The sequence below is a fragment of the Chelon labrosus genome (assembly GCF_963514085.1).
Source record: "Chelon labrosus genome assembly, chromosome: 23".
Taxonomy (NCBI): domain Eukaryota; kingdom Metazoa; phylum Chordata; class Actinopteri; order Mugiliformes; family Mugilidae; genus Chelon; species Chelon labrosus.
In genome coordinates this window covers 4,526,440-4,545,154 of record NC_140356.1, presented here as the reverse complement: position 1 = coordinate 4,545,154, position 18,715 = coordinate 4,526,440, and the positions used below count along the sequence as shown (strand labels likewise).

Below are 18,715 nucleotides of genomic sequence, written 5' to 3'. Positions count from 1 at the left end.
AGTAATCTGGACTGAACTGTGTGGCACCCTGAAGCAGACTGTAAAATAGCATCAAACACTGCCAAATGTGGTGGAGAACTTAAATTAAATATTTTTAGTCTGCAAATATCATCGTATGCCATCCCAATATTCCACCAAAACAACCATAACTAATCATGGCAGTGTTTTGGATGTAATACCAGGAAGCTCCAGCAGATGGCGACAACAACAAGAACAATGACAAAGCCGAAAAGATTTTAATAGAGAAGAAGAAACATTTTGACAACAAATCCCTTTCACCGATAAATGAATGTTGATATCGTGTATGCGTGTGTTTGTAGTGCTTGTTTTAATTCAGCGCGGATGATTACAGTTCATAGTTTGCAGTTCATTGGGGTCGGTGTCATCCAGTAACTATTAATCCCTGACGTAGTCAACTGTGGCTGGCTAGCTACCCAGCTAGCTGGCTAACAGCAGCTAAAAGCAGCTAGTGAAACTTTTTAACACCGATGTGAGAACATGGACTCGGGCGTGTCCACAGGCATTTACAAAGGTTGGTCTATCAACGAACCTACAACGAATAAAAACAAGAGTTTATGGTAGTTGAGCTAACATTGACTGGTATTTGTGGTTTTGCTCGCCTATCTATGAAGTTAGCAAGGTAGGCTAGCTAATTGGCATATCTTCGTATAGTAACGTTACATCATTACCCCGCAATGATGCCTGCATCATTTTTTTATGAATCCGAGGGTTGTTTGTACAGACAGTACACTGCCTACATGGCAGAGGTATAGCTAATGGTTTTTTTTTTGCAACATTGTTGTTATTGAACATCCACTCGAGGTTGCATTCAAGACAAACAACTGTTCCGTTAGGTAACAAACAACAACCCTTTGCAAGCAAGATCCTCTCCCTAAGCGAGAACTAGAAACTAAACTAACGATGATTGTGTTATTTACTCTTCTAATATTATTTGACTGATTAGACAAACTGTTCCAATACAACTAAAATATATCTAAAACAACTTGATATGCGTCTATGCAAAACATCTCGAGTTAGACTTCTCTCCTCATCATACAGTCCAATGTCCTAATCCTTAAGTTAGACTAGAACATGCCAGACTAAAAACAAGAGATGATCAGTTGGACGAATGGACAGATATCTGCATCCATCTGACTCCTTTTTCCGTGCTCCAGGTGACTCTTTACCTCTGGCGTCACTGCGCCTCCTGGTCCCACCTTTCCAGCTCATGACAGCCTCCATGTGGCAGGTGCTGAAGAAGCAAGATGTCATGAACTACTGGGAGGTGGCAGAGTTTGTCTCGTTGGTGGTGGACATGGTCCCAGAGCTGCTGATGTACAAGCACAGGAGTCAGCTTAACCTTGGATTAAGAGCTAGGGTGAGTACTAACATGACACACATGATGTATAAAAAATGGAAAAACAAATACCGTTTCATACTTATGTAAAATGTTGCCATGAAATAGGGGATATGATATGCAGTTACATATTTCGGATAAACAGCTGATGATAGGCAAACTTAATTATGGAATATTTTGGTACAACATTTGGATATTTTTCTCCTCAACAGTATATTCTTGAGTTGTGCCGAGGGGAACAGCTCACAAAACCAGAGTTCATCTTGTCTTACCTGGCAAAGATTAGACCACCAGAGCCCACCGTGGACAATGTAAGTGACTACAGTCTGGATCTAATGAGTTTTTCTGTGCGGATCAGTTTTGCACACCTACACCTTTGCTACTTAGCCAGTTGTCCGGTTGTAATTCTGTAACATGTACTTGTGCCTGTGTTGCAGGCCAAAGAGGAGGAAGTGGCAAGTAACTTTTCTGAGTTGGTTCAGACTCTCCTCAAAGACCCTGAAGAGAGACAAGACTTTTTCTTGGTGAGCAGCATCAAAAATAATAATAATAATAGGACAACTGTGGAGTACTACTAATAATGTTACTTGCTTTTATAGGTCATTGTATATAAAACTGTGTTCTGTCACATTTTTTTGGTGGTAGAATCAATGTAGTAGGGTTTACAGATGGAATAATACATTGAATCATAATCACAGCCATTATGTTAGATCTTTGCTGGAGTACGTCTTTGGTTTTGTATTTGTGATTTAGCTTTTTTTTCTCTTTTTTTCTCTTTCAAAGGAGGTCTTCCCCGCAGAGTTTGGACCTCAGTATGACAGTGATTTGCAGACACTGTTTGAGGAGTTCCTCTATCGACTGGCTCAGCTGTTGCCAGTTCCAGACCTTGAGCAGGTGAGAGGTGTTAATCAGTAGTTTCGCATATAAAACCGACACAAAGAAGAGTAACCTAAACAGTTATCTTGTACAGTATTAGTACTGGACTGTAACTGTATACACTTTCTTCTGTACAGAACCAGTCAGGTTTATCACTGCAATTACAAAAAACACCACTAGAGGGTGTAAGTAGCAAATAAATGGCTTTAGCCAAGTTGCAGGTTAATTGTACTGTGGGATTGACCAAATAGTATTACAGCTCTGCAACTGATTTCTAGTCATATGACGGGTTCAGTGTCTTGGCGTGTGGTCCATGTACTGGGGATCAAAATTACAACCCTTTCTACCTACTAAGATAAAACAAAGAAAGAATGGAATTGAATTCAACCACTTCTAATGTTGTCTTTTGTTCAGTTGTTTGAATAACACTGATGAATCACAAGACCTAAAATGTAAATGTTTAATCTGCAAATCTGGTATACTGGTATTTTTAAAGTTAAAATCTCAGTTCAGCTCTAGTGTGATGCGTGTGGTCATACGTGTTCCGCAGACTGTTTCCTGGCTCGAAGCCGAGTGCTCTTCGTTGGAGGACTGTGTTCATTCAGTCTCTGAGCCTACAGACTTGAAAAATCTACTCCAGCACCACAAAAACCTTGGGCATTTAGAGCAACATGGTGAGTCCCTACCAGTGATATGATCTCTATATGTAACTCTGTGACATTAACATTAATGTTTCCTGTCCTTTTTGTGCAGTTCCACCTTCTAGCATGGGCGACAGCATCCTTTCCTCACTCTCTGCAGTTCCCCTCAGCAGATTGGCAAAAAATACAGAACAGCCCAATCAGGAACCACCTCCTCAAGGCCTCAGCGAGGATGCACAGGCAATATCTTTTGTGGATGATGTGGCAGTGGAAGTAATTACAGTGACAGATTATGGAGAGGTTGAACTGGGCACGAGCACTGACTTTGAGGTGGCGATGGGAGAAAACTGCTTTGAAGGAACAGAGGCTAATATAGTGGTTGAAGGTTCGCTGGTTATGCTTCCTGAAGAGAAGACCAGGGAGGAGGAAGCAGCACAAGAAGACAAAGCTCCAGATGTGACCAAGGACGACTCTCAACATAAAACCTCTGTGGGACCACATGATTGTCCCGACTGTGAGAAGAAATTCAAGTTTGCCTCTTCACTAATCGCCCACAGGGTCATCCACACCGGAGAACGCCCCCACCGCTGCAGTGACTGTGGTCGCTGCTTTTCCTTCAGACAGTCCCTCGACAGGCACAGACACACGCACACGCACAAAACCGGATGCAGGTACGACTGCGTCGTCTGCAGCGAGACCTTCAGCTCCTTGTCGGCCTGCACAGAGCACAAGCAAACACACACGGAAGATGGTGTCTACACGTGCCACCAGTGCAACAAGAAATTCAGCTGGGAGCTGGCTCTCGCCAGGCACCTGAAAACTCACACAGATGGTCAAAATGCAAACAAGCCTGCGGGAAGTGTTGGGGACGGGCAAGAGGCTGCAGTAGCTTTAGACAGACGCAGCGAGGCTAACGTTGAACTCGCTGAATCTGACTGCCAGGTGCAAGCAGATGACAAAGTTGTTCAGAGTCCACAGAGCGCAGAGCGTGAGAGCAGGGAGCGTCCCACCTCTGAGCCTGGAGGTCCCATCACTGAACTTGACAACGCTCGTGGGGACCCCGTCAAGGTCCGCACAAGCGGGCGTAAACGGAGACCCACCATGAAGATCCAGGTGATAAATCTACAGAAGCGCATGACCACAAAGAAAAGGAAGATTACCATGGTGAACCCTCCAGCGCTGAAGCCTTTGCCTTTCAATTGGTAAAATCCTCCAACAGTCCTAAACACACCTATTGTGTGCTTTATTTTGTCTAATATGTCATGAATGGCTGTAGGTGGACAGATGACTGATTATTTGTCCATACTCTCTTGCAGTGCAGAGCACTCTTATGGGTCACCCTTGGTCTCAACAAAGGATGGCGATGAAAGTAAGTGCTAAAAATTTATGAATTTGTTTCACCGTAATTTCAGAAATTCATAGATAAGATGAGGCTTGGTTCAAATGAAAATCCAAAACAAAAACTTTTTTTCCCCCCACAAAACCATCTAAAATAGTTAAATAAACTTCTAAACAGGAAAATAAGTTATTGTTAAAATATTTTAATAAAACATAATGCTACTATTTCATTTTAATTTCTTTCTCCATTTTCTTACCATTTTGTTTCTTCACAAGGTTCTGCAGCAGATGGGTCATTGCCTGCTTTCTCTTGTCCTAAGTGTTCCTTCCACCATACAGAAGAAGTGCAGGTCCAGCAGCACATTGACATGGTTCACTCTTTTGACACTGTGGAAAGCGAAAAGTTGTCCCTTCAGGCCTTCAGAGACGGAGAGGGACAGTTTAGCTGTACAGACTGTGAGAAGACCTTCAGGTTCCAGTCTTTGCTAAAAGCCCACCAGCGCATCCACACAGGTGAGCAGCCCTTCTTGTGCTCCCAGTGTGGACGACGGTTCTCCTTCAAACAGTCCCTGGAGAGGCACAAGCAGACGCACAAGTCCGGACGCAAGTACGAATGTCTGATCTGCGGGGAGTTCTTCAAGTCCCTGGCTGCTCAGAGGGAGCACAAGAGCACCCACATGGAGAATGGTGAGTACTTGTGTTCAGAGTGCGGGCGGGCGTTCGCCTGGAAGTCGGCGCTGGTGAGGCACCTGAAGACCCACGGCATGGATGCCGACAAAGCGGAGCAGTATTATAAATGTCCTCGCTGCGATCTGGGCTTCAGATGTGCCAGCTACCTCAACAGGCACCTCCAGACTCACCAAGAGGAACGGGTACACACCTGCAACTGCGGGAAGAGCTTTGCCTACCGGGCAGCTCTCACTGCTCACCAGCGTATTCATCAGAAAGAGCGGCCGCACATGTGCACACAGTGCGGCAAGGGGTTCCTTTATAAGGGCGGCCTGCTGAGCCACATGAAGATCCATTCAGAGGAAATGCCCTTCATGTGTTCTTTCTGCGGAAAAAGCTTCAAGAGGGAGCGTAACATGAAGAAGCACGAGCGCTGCCACACCAGGGAGAACGTTTTCAGCTGCTCGCAGTGCGACAAGAGTTTCGTGTACAAGGCGACACTGGTCAGACACGAGCTGACGCATTCAGGCGAGAGGCCGTACCTCTGCTCCGACTGCGGAAAGGGCTTCTTCTCCCACGCCGAGCTTTTGAAGCACGAGCGCTTCCACACCGGCCACAAGCCCTTCCAGTGCCCCCACTGTGGCAAGAAGTTCACTCAGTCCTGCTACCTGACCATTCACATGCGCTACCACACCGGAGTGCGGCCGTACTCCTGCACCGAGTGCGACAAGAGCTTCCTGAGCGCCAACCGCCTGAAGAGACACCAGCGAACGCACTCGGGGGAAAAACCGTACCTCTGTGGGGAATGTGGGAAGGGATTCAGGCAGTCTTACAATCTTAAAATGCATCAACGGACACATGTCATGAAGTTAAAATAGATGGTTCAGACTTTGAGTTGATCTGAAAGTTAATATTTTGGAGACTGAAGTTGTTAACTTATAGTTTGTAGTTTTGAGACAAAGTTAGATGTAGAGGCATGGTCATATCTCCTGCATTTATTCTAGAGCGTGGTTCATAGGTTCGTAATGAACGTTTTTCCATTGTATTGAATGCTTTTGATTTCTAATTAAAGTCCACTGAGCACGGGATTGCGTTGACTTCTTGCATCACGTCGGTTAAAAGTCCTCAAATAATGAATCAATCAAGGCTCTACATAAACTCAGTCTTTATTGATAAGTATGGTTTACAACAGAAAATGTAACACTGGTTAGGAAAGAAGCTCAAAACCGTTTTTCTTTTAACAACCATGGTCTCATTTAAAAAAGCGACACAAACATTTGGCAGGACTTGGAAACTAGCTTAGACATTTTGACTATTTAGTGTTGAAAGCATGATAGATTTACCCAGAGGAATTTAGGTGTACATCACTGGATTTACCGTCAATTACAGGAAGAAGACACAAACTGTTGTGGAGCCACTTTATGGATGTTTAACGTGAAAAATAAAGACAAAAGTACTAAATAACAAACGGCTGAAGCAGAATTTACTAAAACTGACTTTGGGCAGGTTCCTACAGACGTAAGACTTCCCAATAAGGGGCTCCCTCGCTGTGTCGGAAAACACACCGGCACACATGATAAGCCAGCTTGGGATGGAAGTATCAAGAGACAAAAGTGAAGGCTATGCAAAGTACTAACCCTGTGGACCTACACAGCTATGTGCAGAGTGATGGGGCAGTGGTCGCTCCCCATCGCCTGGTTGCGGATCTTGCTGTCGCACAGGCCCGGCACCAGAGAGGACGACAGCACAAAGTAGTCGAGCCTCCAGCCCACGTTCTTCGAGCGGGAGTTCATCATGTACGTCCAGAAGGTGTAGGCGTTGGTCTGTTCCGGGTACAGCTCGCGAAAGCTGTCGACGAAGCCGGCCGCCAGCAGCTGGCTGAAGCCCTCGCGCTCCTCCGGGGTGAAGCCTGCGTTTTTCTTGTTGCCCTTGGGGTTCTTCAGGTCGATCTCCTGATGTGCGACGTTGAGGTCGCCACACAGCACCACCGGCTTCTGTATGTCCAGCTCGCTCAGGTACGTCCGGAAGTCCTCGTCCCAGGTTTTGCGGTAATCGAGGCGCACCAGGCCTCTGCCGGCGTTTGGTACGTAGCTGGTGACCAGATAGAAGTTGGGGAACTCGGCAGTGATGACACGGCCCTCCTTGTCATGCTCCTCTTTGCCTGGAGGATTAGAGGAAGTTCTTTTGATTTAACCAGGAATCAGACACATTATCAGTCCAGATCATTAATTGTGTGATTTTGGGATTCAGATGCCAAGCTCTTTTGGGCATTCTTCGCACTTAAGATTGTAATATGATAGCAAGAGTTTTAAGATTCTGGTAAAGGTGCTCTCCGCTTAGAAACTTTTTTATTGTTGTTGCCATTTCTAGTCTGCATTTATAAGTTCCAAAAATAGCACTCACCAATTCCATAGGTCACTTTGATCGGTTCAGTTTTGCTGAGCATGGCCACACCACTGTAACCCCCCTTCTCATCTGATGCAGCCCAGTACTTGTGAGGGTACTCGGGCATTGAGGTGATGTCAGCAGGAAGGTCTTTGTCTGCACATTTGGTCTCCTGCAGGCACAAAACATCTGGAGCCTCTTCACGCACCCACTGGGAAAGACGAGGAACACCATTAGGCTCAAAAGCACTTCAAAGTTTGTCTACAAACTGGCAACTAATTTATGTTTCCCTTTCTCTCGCTGTGAACTCACGTCAAGGCCCTTCTTTTTCACCCAGGCCCTAAGCCCGTCTACGTTCCAGGAGGTGATCTTCATGTTGGCGCTGCGTCCATCTTTGCTGGTCATTTTGTCAGGAGGATCTTCATACAATATCGGGGCCTCTGGCTCCTTGGTCTTCTTCGCTTTCTTTGCAGATGCAGATTCTGCAATTTAAAAACAAATTAAAATAAACAACAGCTGCCGAGATACATACCAGAAAATGATAATACAAAGTAAGGGAGCACTAGATTAATGTCAGCACCGGAGCCTGCGTCATTTTCCCCCTCTGCGGCCGCTGCCTCCTCCTCTGCCTTCTTGCCTCTCTTCATGCTTGAACTCGCTCTGGCAGCAAACACACCTCGCAGACACACGACACGCACACACAACAGCACACGCGCCGCCGCTGGAAAAACAAAGGAAGAATGTGTTAATCCAACACAGTAATAAGGCGTTTGGAACCGAAAATACTATTTTATTTTATTTTTATTCTGGTGTTAAAGCAATCGGTCAAATACACAATGCGACAGCAATCACAATTGTTTACGATGCTTGTCGAGGATCTGGAAAATGATGAGGGCTTTTCACCATTCTGGGACATTTTATAAACTATTAACTGATTGAAAAAAACAAAAGAAATTGAGAGTGAAATGTTTGTCGCAGGCTAATTTTCATTAAATTCAAGTAGTCATCAGGGACTTATACGCAGAGTTTGGCTGAATGAAAATCTGCAGAGATGATCAACGCCAAAATGTCCAAATGCAAATACAACACATAAAGCAGATACACTCGAGGAATTTTTTTTACAAAGTAAGTATCAGACTGCTTCATCTCTGCCATGTGAAGGAGAGTTACAACACCTCCTTCCTTCCTGCTCCCAGTATACGTCACACACTATGTGGACAATCACATCACAAACCTCAAAACCACGTGTAATGACATATCCCTAAGACATGATGTGCAATATGGCAAATGAATCGATTTCTATTGTATTTTTTTCTAATAATTGTACTTAAATAAATAAGGGATTCTCATATCTACTTAGAGAAATAGGAACTGTGACTGATATATATATTTTTTTTTGCAAATAAAAACTACTTGTCAATGCTCTCTGAACTGCAATGGAGACACTGTTTCCTGGTTACTTCAGACTATCTTAAGCATTTCTTGTGCCGATTCTTATCAGCCAACCCATAATTATCGACGGTGAGCCAATGTCGGTTGATAATATCGGTCGGCTAATTGTGGCTAAGAATTGGTGCTAATTTCCTCCAGCACTCTGTTGCTTTAGCATCGTTAAGGCAACCTTCAGGGGCACGCTTACTCGGATGCACAGCAGCAATACTATCAGGTGGAACTACCTGCAGTCTTGTAAGAAAAATATTCAGAATATAGCATATGCTGCTAGATGAATTGGTTTTAGAGATCGTGTTTGCCAGCTTGAGGAAGTTAACGGAAGTTTTAAGGCCCGAAATGAATTCACCAACAAAGGAAAGGCACGCCGTGTTTACTTTGATGATAACAATTGCTACTGTGGGAGATTTTGATGGGTTTATGACCCACTGGTGACAAATTAACAGCGTGCAATTAAAAAGACATAAACCCAACTACAGAGTAACCCAGTTATTGATTGCAATACAACAAATTTTAGCTGATAGCATGCTATGCTAGCACTAGCTTCCTCTGTGACAAAGAGCAGAGGGTGAGCAGCAGACGGCCTCGTCTGCACCGAGGATGAATGGAGGGTGACCAGCTAGCTAGCCGAGCCCCCTTTACGTAGCTTATCAGAATCATCAACAAATGCAAATGCTGCTCAATAATTGCCAATTTTAACTTCAAACACGTTTCAGGAAATGCAGATGCAAATGATCTTACTTGCACTTTCACAACAGGATGCAAAGCCGAGACGAGCGCAGCTTCCCAGTCACTCCCCCCAAAGCACACACACTCACACTCGCTCGAAGATCTGCGACCACATGCCTGCTGCACTTTGGGACTGCCGAAACATGTGCCTGAACTGGAAAAACACAAAACTGTTTCTTTTTATTCACCGTCGAATAACAAATAAAAAATACACAACATTACTTGCTGTAATGTATACAACACTATCCTGGCACGTTACTGAATTAAAACGCTGTTTAGTTAGATAATTCTGCTAAGGCGATATCTGTAGCTGCCAGTGTTTGGGTCCTGCGAGCTTCATATGGAGAAGTTGGGCTGCAGAAGTTAGCCGAAGCTACACATTTAGGACCGTTAAAGTTTTACTTACTCGAATTTGGGTTAATGTGATTTTCCAACGGAAAGCGAAAAGCCAGGTGAACACGTCTTGCTTACTGTGAAACATGAATATAAACGTAGTTACAGGAAGACAGTAGGCTAACGTTGTCTCGGCTAGCATAAAAGCTAACTACACAGCTATTAAGTACAGTATGATTTTATATGGTTTTGCCAAATATGAACAGTACGTGCATATGTTACGGTTAATGTGGAACTGGGGTGTGTAGGTTAGGCGTGCACTGAGATGGTTACTTGCCAGTCTTGTTTTTTTAAACATAATTTTACATTTGAATAATTATACAACAACATTTCAAGTTGCTTCTCACAGAGGAATCTTCCTTCTCTTAGGCATCTGGCATGTTGGAAATGAGGTTTGCCTATCCACTTGTTCTAAGTCTTGCTATGATTATTGGGATTTCCACTGCAGAATCATAAACACAGGATGTGATGTTAAGACTGTCCATTGTGCCAATAGGTGGTATGTAAACATGTGAGATTTTCCTTGATGTTGAGAGTGGCATGGGAGGAGTATCCCAGACAGGGGAGGATGTCAGCTCCGGGACACATCATCAGCAGTGTACACTTTGAATCAGGGGGTGTTTCGGCCTTTCAACACTAGAAACTCTCATTAAAGGTGGCCAGCTACAGGGCGATCAAACCTGTGCTTGTGTCCCCTGCCGACACCCTCCTTCTGCTTGAGCCATATCCACTGGCTGCTCTTTTCGGCCACTTCAGACACTGATTCAACTGCCACAGAGCCTGTCCATGAGGTCTTTTAACAGCCTGATGGTGGAAGAAGCCACGAATCCTCTGCATCCTACTTCAACGGGATAGATTTTTGCATTCCATCCTCGTTGTTGTGCATCTGCTGCCGGTTCTGTGTAGCGCAGTTTCTTGCGATCATAGGCCTCTTCAACTGAATCCTCCCACGGGACTGTGAGCTCTACGATGTAGACATCCTTCAGTTATGGGGACCACAGTACCAGGTCTGGCCTAAGGCTGGTGGATGCAATCACAGGTGGAAAGCTTAGTTGTTGGCCAATATCCACTAGCGTCTTCCATTCACGGGCCCTGGCCAGCTTTCCAGTTTCTGGCTTGGCAGGAGGATGTTTGGGCTTTTCCTGTACCTCCCGGATAAATGTTGGTGCCTTGATGGGATTGGATGCTCTCAGGGGCAAGGAGTTGGTCCTACTCCTCTTGCTTTCAAGAGCTGCTGCCAGACTCTTGACGACCTGGTTATGCCTCCAGGTACAGCGGGCTTGTGTGATGTGTTTGTAGCTTCATGTTCTGTGGAACGTTTCAAGTGTGGACATGGGTTGTCACGATCCTTATATGAACCTTAGTCTACAAATAAAAAGAAAATATTAACAGAAGAACATGCCGAACCAGTTCTAATATTAAACTGAATATAATAGTACCACTTTAAGATTGTTTTTCTGACTTAATATGTGAGTATTTTAATACGTATCATCCCCTTTTCTTCTGTTTTAGTTGAAATACTGTTCCAAAAGAGATCGGAAACTTTAACAGAAATACTGTACTGTGTGTAATACATTTCTTAGCATTCTTGCTAAAGGAGAATTCAGTTGTAGTAACTGCACATTGTTTTCCTCTTCTGTTACAATAGTTCTTCAGCTGCCATGACTGTAGTAATCGGGTTTGAAGGCAGTGCCAATAAGATTGGTATAGGCATCATCAGGGATGGTGAAGTTCTCTCCAACCCCAGACGGACCTACATTACTCCTCCTGGCCAAGGCAAGTTTGATTTCTGTTAAAACACTAATGTCACCTGTAGCCCACCGGTGATGTGACATCATTTAACAGTTTGTGTCACACATCAGGGTTCATGCCGAGTGACACAGCCAGGCACCACCGCGCTGTCATACTGACTGTCCTGAAGGAGGCGCTGGAGCAAGCAGGCCTGAAACCCGCAGACATCGACTGCATCGCATACACCAAAGGTAACGGACATGTTCTTTTGTGTGACGTCTTCTTTTTCTTGCCTTTGTCAGCACATGTCCTCATCAGTGTGTTAATGACAAACAAACAGGAAACGACTCAGAAAACAGCTCTATGGTGCTGCTAGAGGTCAAAAACTCAACAAGAAACCATGAAAATAATCTTTAAATATATTCTGCAGGCACTGAAGCTATCTTATATTATTTTAAGGAAAATATCAAAATCTATATTGTGTGCATGACATTGTGTTGTGTGCTTAATTCAAATTCAGCCAAGTCAAGTGCTCAAAGAAGGTGAACTCGTGGATGTGAACAATGCTTATCCCCATGACAGTCCTTTTTGTAATGATTCTTGTCCTGTGTGGTTTACTTTTGTGTCATTGGAAGTTCAATTCCACCTCACTTATGAGTAAACATATGGTTTGAGATATTTGATGTAAAGTGCTTTATAAATAAAATGTATTATTATTATTAAAATGCTGACACTTTTTTTTTTTTTTTTTTTAAAGTAATTCTGGAAATAGGTTTTGCTTTAGAAATACCAGATTTTTTTTAACCCAGCTACACTATCCCATCATACAACACGCTATGGAGTACTATTAAATGCTATTGATGGTGTTGAGTTGCATCCTGTGTTTATATAGGCTATACATATCTCAGTGTCATCAGTCCTGCCATGTAGCACATGAGCTGTCTGTTCTCAGCATATGTATTCATGTCAAGGCTATAGAAAGCATTACTTTCTAATGTGTTTTTATCAGTGACGTCATCAGCGACTAGTCAGTGTCGACTTGGCTTTCATCACATAATAGTCAACTTTAAAAAAATCTGAACCTGTGCAATCACATTAAATTAAATTAAATTAATTAGAACAGACACACATATCATTAGACATATGGTTTAATAAAACTTTATAATCTCATAGAAGAATGAACATCTGGAACTTCAAGCTGCTGTGTAACTCTTTCCAGTAATGAAATGCCTAGCAGCGGAAACCAGTCTTCTCACCTTCAAGACTTGCTAAGAGGAACCTTCACGCTGCACTCAGGGCAAAAAAAAATTTGAAAGAGTTTTTCAGTCAATCAGAGGAGACTGAAATTGAATCTATTTTTGTATTTCATAGTGAAGAGCTAAGTTAAATTTCATACTGTAGTTTCAGTTGCTTTTCATACTATGACAAGTGTATATATCAAGTTGAACTATTGAGCAAAGTCACACCCTTGTACCCACTAAACAGGCAGCATCAAATATTGACTTATCAAAATTATTAACTGGCCCTAGTCACTTATTATCCCTTTCAGCTTTTTGGTTTGAACAAACAAGGTGAAACTGAATTATTAAAAGTAGATTTTGCAACATCAACATTCAGAGCGTCCACAGGGTCAAATCTAACTGATTCTCTGTCTGTCTTGTTTTTCTCCTTCAGGTCCTGGCATGGGTGCCCCCTTAGTAACAGTGGCTCTCGTGGCTCGTACAGTTGCACAGCTTTGGGGGAAGCCTCTGCTCGGCGTCAACCACTGTATCGGACACATAGAGATGGGCCGACTCATTACCAAAGCCAACAATCCCACCGTGCTTTATGTTAGCGGGGGCAACACACAGGTTGGTGTCTGGAAGTTTGAAATCTTTGCTTTATACGTTTTGCTTGTTATCAGCTTTTCTTTAGTCTGAAGCATTGACTGTATATAAATATGGACAATGTCACCACACTGACGTTATTTTCCTGGGGTTACGGGCAGCGCCATGTTGCAACTTTGGAGCCAGAGTTTGCACAGTATGGTCTGAGAGTGGAGCCACACAAAGCCGCGATATCCATGACCTCCGCAAGACTCACTCGCGTTTTAGTTTAATTAATACTACGCTCTGCTCTACCTTCACCATTTACAAAGAAATGTTGGATTATACACTGTACTTGTTTTTATTTTATTTTTTTACAACTCTCACGGTCCCGCGGGACTGCTTTACGGAGCAGTTGGCATGGCAACTGGTAGTCGCCATTATGTCACATCCTGTTTCTATAGCGTCAAACTCATCCAAAAAATTACACTTGAACATGCATCAACATTATATTAACTACCTAAAATGACATAAACAATCCTTGAAAAAAAATTATTTGACGTGTATTTTAGTGTTTTAGTTTGGCCCAAGTCCCATCCACTAACATGGAGGAGGTGGAGCTTATGACCTATACTGCAGCCAGTCACCAGGGGGAGCTCTACTTGCTTTGGCTTCACTTTTGAGGAGCAGTTCAGGGTCATATTGGTCATGTCCAATTGTAAGTGGGCTTTTGTTCTTCCTGTGCAGGTTATTGCCTACTCAGAGCGGCGGTACAGAATATTTGGGGAGACCATTGACATTGCAGTTGGGAACTGTTTGGACAGGTTCGCTAGAGTTATCAAGGTTTGTCTTTCTGTCTTTATAAAATCAACTGTTTGCCTTTCATTGTGTGCAGTACATGTTCAATTCTATTTTAATAACAATAGAAATGGTCTCAAGACACTTTACAACACCCGGCCTGAAACTGGCAGAGCATGAAATCAATGGTGGCAAGAAAAAAAAAATCCTTTTTAACAGTAACCTTGAGCATAACCCAGCTCATACGGAGAGACCCATCTGCTTGTATTGACACAAAAAGAGAGCGGAGGAGGAAGGAGATAAACATACATCCGTTGTGGATAAATATATCCAACTAAAGTGTTCAAGTAGAATCTAATCATGATACAAATACAACATATAGCTGGAGAATGAGGCATTCAAGTAGGAGTGGATAACTGCTACTTGAGACCATGACCACAGATGAGTAGTATGGAGCTCCACAGGCGTGTGTTAATATGTGGAACTGTTTCTCCCCTCAGATCTCCAATGACCCCAGCCCAGGCTACAACATAGAGCAGATGGCCAAAAAGTGAGTGAGCTCAGAATCTGCTGCAGCATGTTGGATGGTTTTGTTTTTTTAGTAACTTCACTTTGCTTTCTGTGCATGCTGTCAGAGGGAGTCAGTATGTGGAGCTGCCATATACAGTAAAAGGAATGGATGTGTCATTCTCTGGGATTTTATCATACATTGAGGTGAGCGGTTTGCACATCAATGGAACAAAATCGTAAGACTGGTCCTCAGTTTTTGTTTAGGAGTGTACAAATATTGCTTTCTTTTGCAGGAAGCTGCTCATAAGATGCTAAGCTCTGGTCAGTGTACAGCAGAAGACTTGTGTTTCTCACTTCAGGTACTGAAACCAACACTCTCAGTTAGATTGTGAATGAACCATTAGCTTAAAGGCTAAAAGTCTTTGACTCCTCTTGAGGCCAGTGTCTTGATTTATTCAGACAGCAATCCAAAACTCAAATACTCTAGAACCTGGACCATTCTGATCATCCTTTTTCTCCAAAATGACTAGAATGATATTGGATTATCAAAATATTTACCTCTTAAAACGTTATTGCTGCAGCCCTTACAGTGTTAACGTGACTAACTCCTCCTCCTCTGCAGGAGACCGTGTTCTCCATGCTGGTGGAGATAACAGAGAGGGCCATGGCTCACTGTGGCTCCCAGGAAGTCCTCATCGTCGGGGGTGTTGGCTGTGAGTACGTCTCAAAAATAAACAGCTGCTGCTAAAACTTCTCAGAAACGGCAACAGCTAACATCATGAGGTGAAGTTCCCTTTCAGAGATGTTGTAAGTTCAGCAGTCGTACAGGAATGACTGTACAACAAAGTAGATACCATTTAAAGCACGCTATTTATACAGTAGCCAAATCGGTTCAGACCGGTCTTAGTGCTGGTTTGCCTTTAAAGTAGCAGACACGCAAATTTTGGTTTTTGAGAAATGGCTCAAAAAAATGACTTCCCACAGACTTTTCATGGTGTTATAAACACAAAAAAAGCTCACCACTTTGCTGAGCAGATTAGCAGTATTATAGAAGTATTTGTAACAAAAAAAAAACATTGCTAGCCCATGCAGTGGCAATAGGAAAATGGAAAACATGATTGCAGAGAATATCAAATAATAACAGTGAACGATTACTGTGTTTTGTCTGACTTTACACATGTCAATCAAATGAACATGATGCGATCTACATCTGGTCTTTTCTTTTTGATTATTTTAAGGCCATGGTAGTTAGAGCCGTCTGAGCCAAAGTGAATAACATGTTACACTGTTGTGTCTGACATCCCTGTGTAGCGTAACTAAAGGCCAAAATATGTATGTATGGAAATTTAATTGGGCGCCAGACAGACAACTAAGTATCATTTAAAATGTCAGGGTAGAGAAAAATAGATTTAAAGCCTAAAAGAAATGACAACAATTTTGCTACAAAAATGAATGAAGGCCAAACTCAGTTAGGTACCTTTTGTATTTTCATTAACCATTAACCTAGTGTCAGGGAACCGAAATACAGGAACAACAAAAACCCTTTTCAAAATTTCTTCATATCATTAGTCAGTAAGAAAAGCTAAATGCCCAACAGTACAAACAAAACAATTTCAACATCCCCAGTCCATAGATCCAACGTCCTTCCACCCCAATTGTTCATGCAAAATCAAATAAAAGAGTCCTTCAACCAAACGTCCCCTTCTAAAGTTCTTGCAAAATCAAATAAAATATTCCCAAGATGGTAAGGGGTTTGGAGAAAGAAAATGTGAAGGTTAAAAAGAGGAAGCGAGGATAATGGAAGACTTGCGGTTTGGAGAGAGCTGTTGTCAGGGACAGGAGGTTAACAATCCTTAGCCTGGGGTAGTCCTGGCAGAAGACGTCAGTGCCCCGCATGCAGAAGATTTCTTTGTATCTGCTTTGGGATTTCAGAGCTCCACGTAAGGTTCCAGATTACCAAGGCCGATTACTTCACCCACTCTGGCTTCCTATGAGCTTCCCTTTTATTCCTTGGCAGATGTGTATCTTCCTTAAACTAATGCTTTTTTTGGGGTATTTGCACTCCTTCTGCTCTTTGCCACACTCCCTCCTGATTTCCATTATCTGCCACACAGCTCACAGGTGTCTACAATTAACACACCTCTCTGCTACACCACACCCCCTCTCTCTCTATCTCCACACTGCAGTGCAGCAGCAGTCACTTGCCTGCTGCACCTGAATGCATCAAATCTGCCAGAAATATATATATATATATAAAAAGTTTTGTTTCCCAAATTGACAGCACAGAATTAAATCAATAGAAAAACATGACCAAGAATGATGCGTGACGACTGGTTTTCCTCTGCAGGTAACCTGCGTCTTCAGCAGATGATGGAGGTGATGTGTAAGGAGAGAGGAGCCAAGCTGTTCGCCACAGATGAACGGTAAACCAGTCGGCCCAACACTTAACACGAGCGCTTTTATTTACACCCACATTACAGCAGGGCTGGTTTCACGTTTACACCCATGACCAGTAGGTGTGAGGTTGCTCTAATGAAGCTTTAAACAGTGACTAGGCTCGCTGAATATGTATGTACGCTGCCTTTATAAAGTAACCATCTGGTGAAATATGTGAAAAGGCAAAGAGTCACGTTTGTCCATCACATTCCCTCACTGCTGAGATTTGAATGTGGCCTCTTTGTGCCACAGATTCTGCATAGACAACGGAGCGATGATTGCTCAAGCCGGCTGGGAGATGTTTCGGTCCGGTCAGGTGACTGCGCTGGAAGACTCATGGATCACACAAAGGTGGACTTCAGATTACTGCTCCTTTTGTCTCTTTACATTATTTATATTCATCTTCCTGTACCTTGAATCTACATTATGGACACCGCATGAACACTGCCAGTAGTACAGATTTACATTGTATTATATAGTTGTGCTGTTGCTTGTTATTTGTTCATGTTGCCCATTAATGTTTCTCTGTTGTAGGTATAGAACAGACGAAGTGGAGGTGACGTGGAGAGACTGACTGCGCCGAGAGACACCGTGGTTCTAAATACATTGCTGCAGCAGGTCTGTCGTGACACACTGGGTGTAGTACACCTGGCCTCTAAAGGGACACCTGAGCTCTGTTACAAATGATTGGATTTCTACAAATAAGCCATTTTTCATGAAATATGTTGAGGTTTGTAGTAGTTTACTGAAGTTTAAACTTTAGGTATAGTGATGTTCTACATTTCTTATTGATGGCAAATACCACAAATTAAGCTTAAATCCATCAAAAGAATCAATCCTTTGTATTGTCAAGAGAATGCTGAGAACACACCAAACATGTTCCTCAGCTGTCATGACTACGTGCAGCAGTTTATATTTTCAGTCACACATACAAGCTTACTGCTGCCATAAATACTCAAACCAAATGTGTCTGTATCTTCCTCTTTCAACATTTGATTGTCAGGACATTGTTGATAAGTGGGGTTGTATTCTTTTCTCTAGATTAAAATCTTCTGGCAGGAAAGGGGTTGGATTTAAAGTGTCACATTTGAACAGCAAAAGATGCAAAGAGGAGCACACTGTGAAGAACTCTTGACTCGTTTAAAAAAAAAAAAAAATTTTGTCTACTGGAGAAATCCTGATGTATTAAATATTTTTTGAGGGCACAGCTGGGTTTTGCATTCACAGCAATCGATTCCTGTTAAATCAAGTTCTTGCATTCTACTGCAACAGTCCTGCATTAAATCTTGTCTTCATGACTGTGGCATTCAACATTTGCTCCAAATAACAGACCTGTTTGTTCAACTGTCTTTTCATTGTGGATGCTGTGGTTTGTGGTGTTATTGAATTGTATTGTGTTGTACAACACACGTCTGTTATTTTGACAACCCCATCATGGTCAGTGGCCTAGGCTACAGAACAAACACTTGAGGGTTTAATCCAATTCTGTTTAACAGCACCACAAACTACATCCTTCACAATGACCATCCAGTTGAATTACCACGTCCCTGCTGCCGTTTCAACATAAATTGAACATTTTAACAGTCGTGGAGGAGGAT

General features: G+C 42.9%; 3 protein-coding genes across 5 annotated transcripts; 2 read left to right on the top strand and 1 right to left on the bottom strand.

Moving 5' to 3' along the window:
- The first annotated feature begins 127 nt into the window (after positions 1-127).
- On the top strand, positions 128-5,961 carry LOC311508927 (uncharacterized protein). Of its 2 annotated transcripts, XM_084573921.1 has the most exons (9): positions 128-532; positions 1,176-1,378; positions 1,570-1,668; positions 1,795-1,881; positions 2,141-2,251; positions 2,784-2,907; positions 2,987-4,076; positions 4,191-4,243; positions 4,489-5,961. In XM_084573921.1, the coding sequence occupies exons 1-9, from the start codon at positions 499-501 to the stop codon at positions 5,757-5,759; spliced, it is 3,072 nt and encodes a 1,023-aa protein (XP_084430047.1). In that variant the 5' UTR covers positions 128-498; the 3' UTR covers positions 5,760-5,961. The 2 variants fall into 2 exon arrangements, with proteins under 2 accessions (XP_084430047.1, XP_084430046.1); XM_084573920.1 differs by lacking the exon at positions 128-532 and having other exon boundaries at positions 1,057-1,378.
- A 52-nt stretch (positions 5,962-6,013) lies between these two features.
- Positions 6,014-9,581, bottom strand: apex1 (APEX nuclease (multifunctional DNA repair enzyme) 1). Its single transcript, XM_084573924.1, has 5 exons — positions 9,457-9,581; positions 7,847-7,987; positions 7,579-7,748; positions 7,285-7,477; positions 6,014-7,042 (listed from the first exon to the last, which is right to left on the bottom strand). The coding sequence occupies exons 2-5, from the start codon at positions 7,911-7,913 to the stop codon at positions 6,528-6,530; spliced, it is 945 nt and encodes a 314-aa protein (XP_084430050.1). The 5' UTR covers positions 7,914-7,987; positions 9,457-9,581; the 3' UTR covers positions 6,014-6,527.
- Positions 9,582-9,737: 156 nt separating this feature from the next.
- Positions 9,738-18,710, top strand: osgep (O-sialoglycoprotein endopeptidase). 2 transcript variants are annotated; one of them, XM_084573923.1, is made up of 12 exons: positions 9,738-9,896; positions 11,486-11,613; positions 11,700-11,819; positions 13,243-13,418; positions 14,121-14,216; positions 14,672-14,721; positions 14,807-14,885; positions 14,975-15,040; positions 15,304-15,394; positions 17,029-17,104; positions 17,370-17,468; positions 17,652-18,710. In XM_084573923.1, the coding sequence occupies exons 2-12, from the start codon at positions 11,499-11,501 to the stop codon at positions 17,689-17,691; spliced, it is 1,008 nt and encodes a 335-aa protein (XP_084430049.1). In that variant the 5' UTR covers positions 9,738-9,896; positions 11,486-11,498; the 3' UTR covers positions 17,692-18,710. The 2 variants fall into 2 exon arrangements, with proteins under 2 accessions (XP_084430049.1, XP_084430048.1); XM_084573922.1 differs by lacking the exon at positions 17,652-18,710 and having other exon boundaries at positions 17,370-17,593.
- Positions 18,711-18,715: the final 5 nt, after the last annotated feature.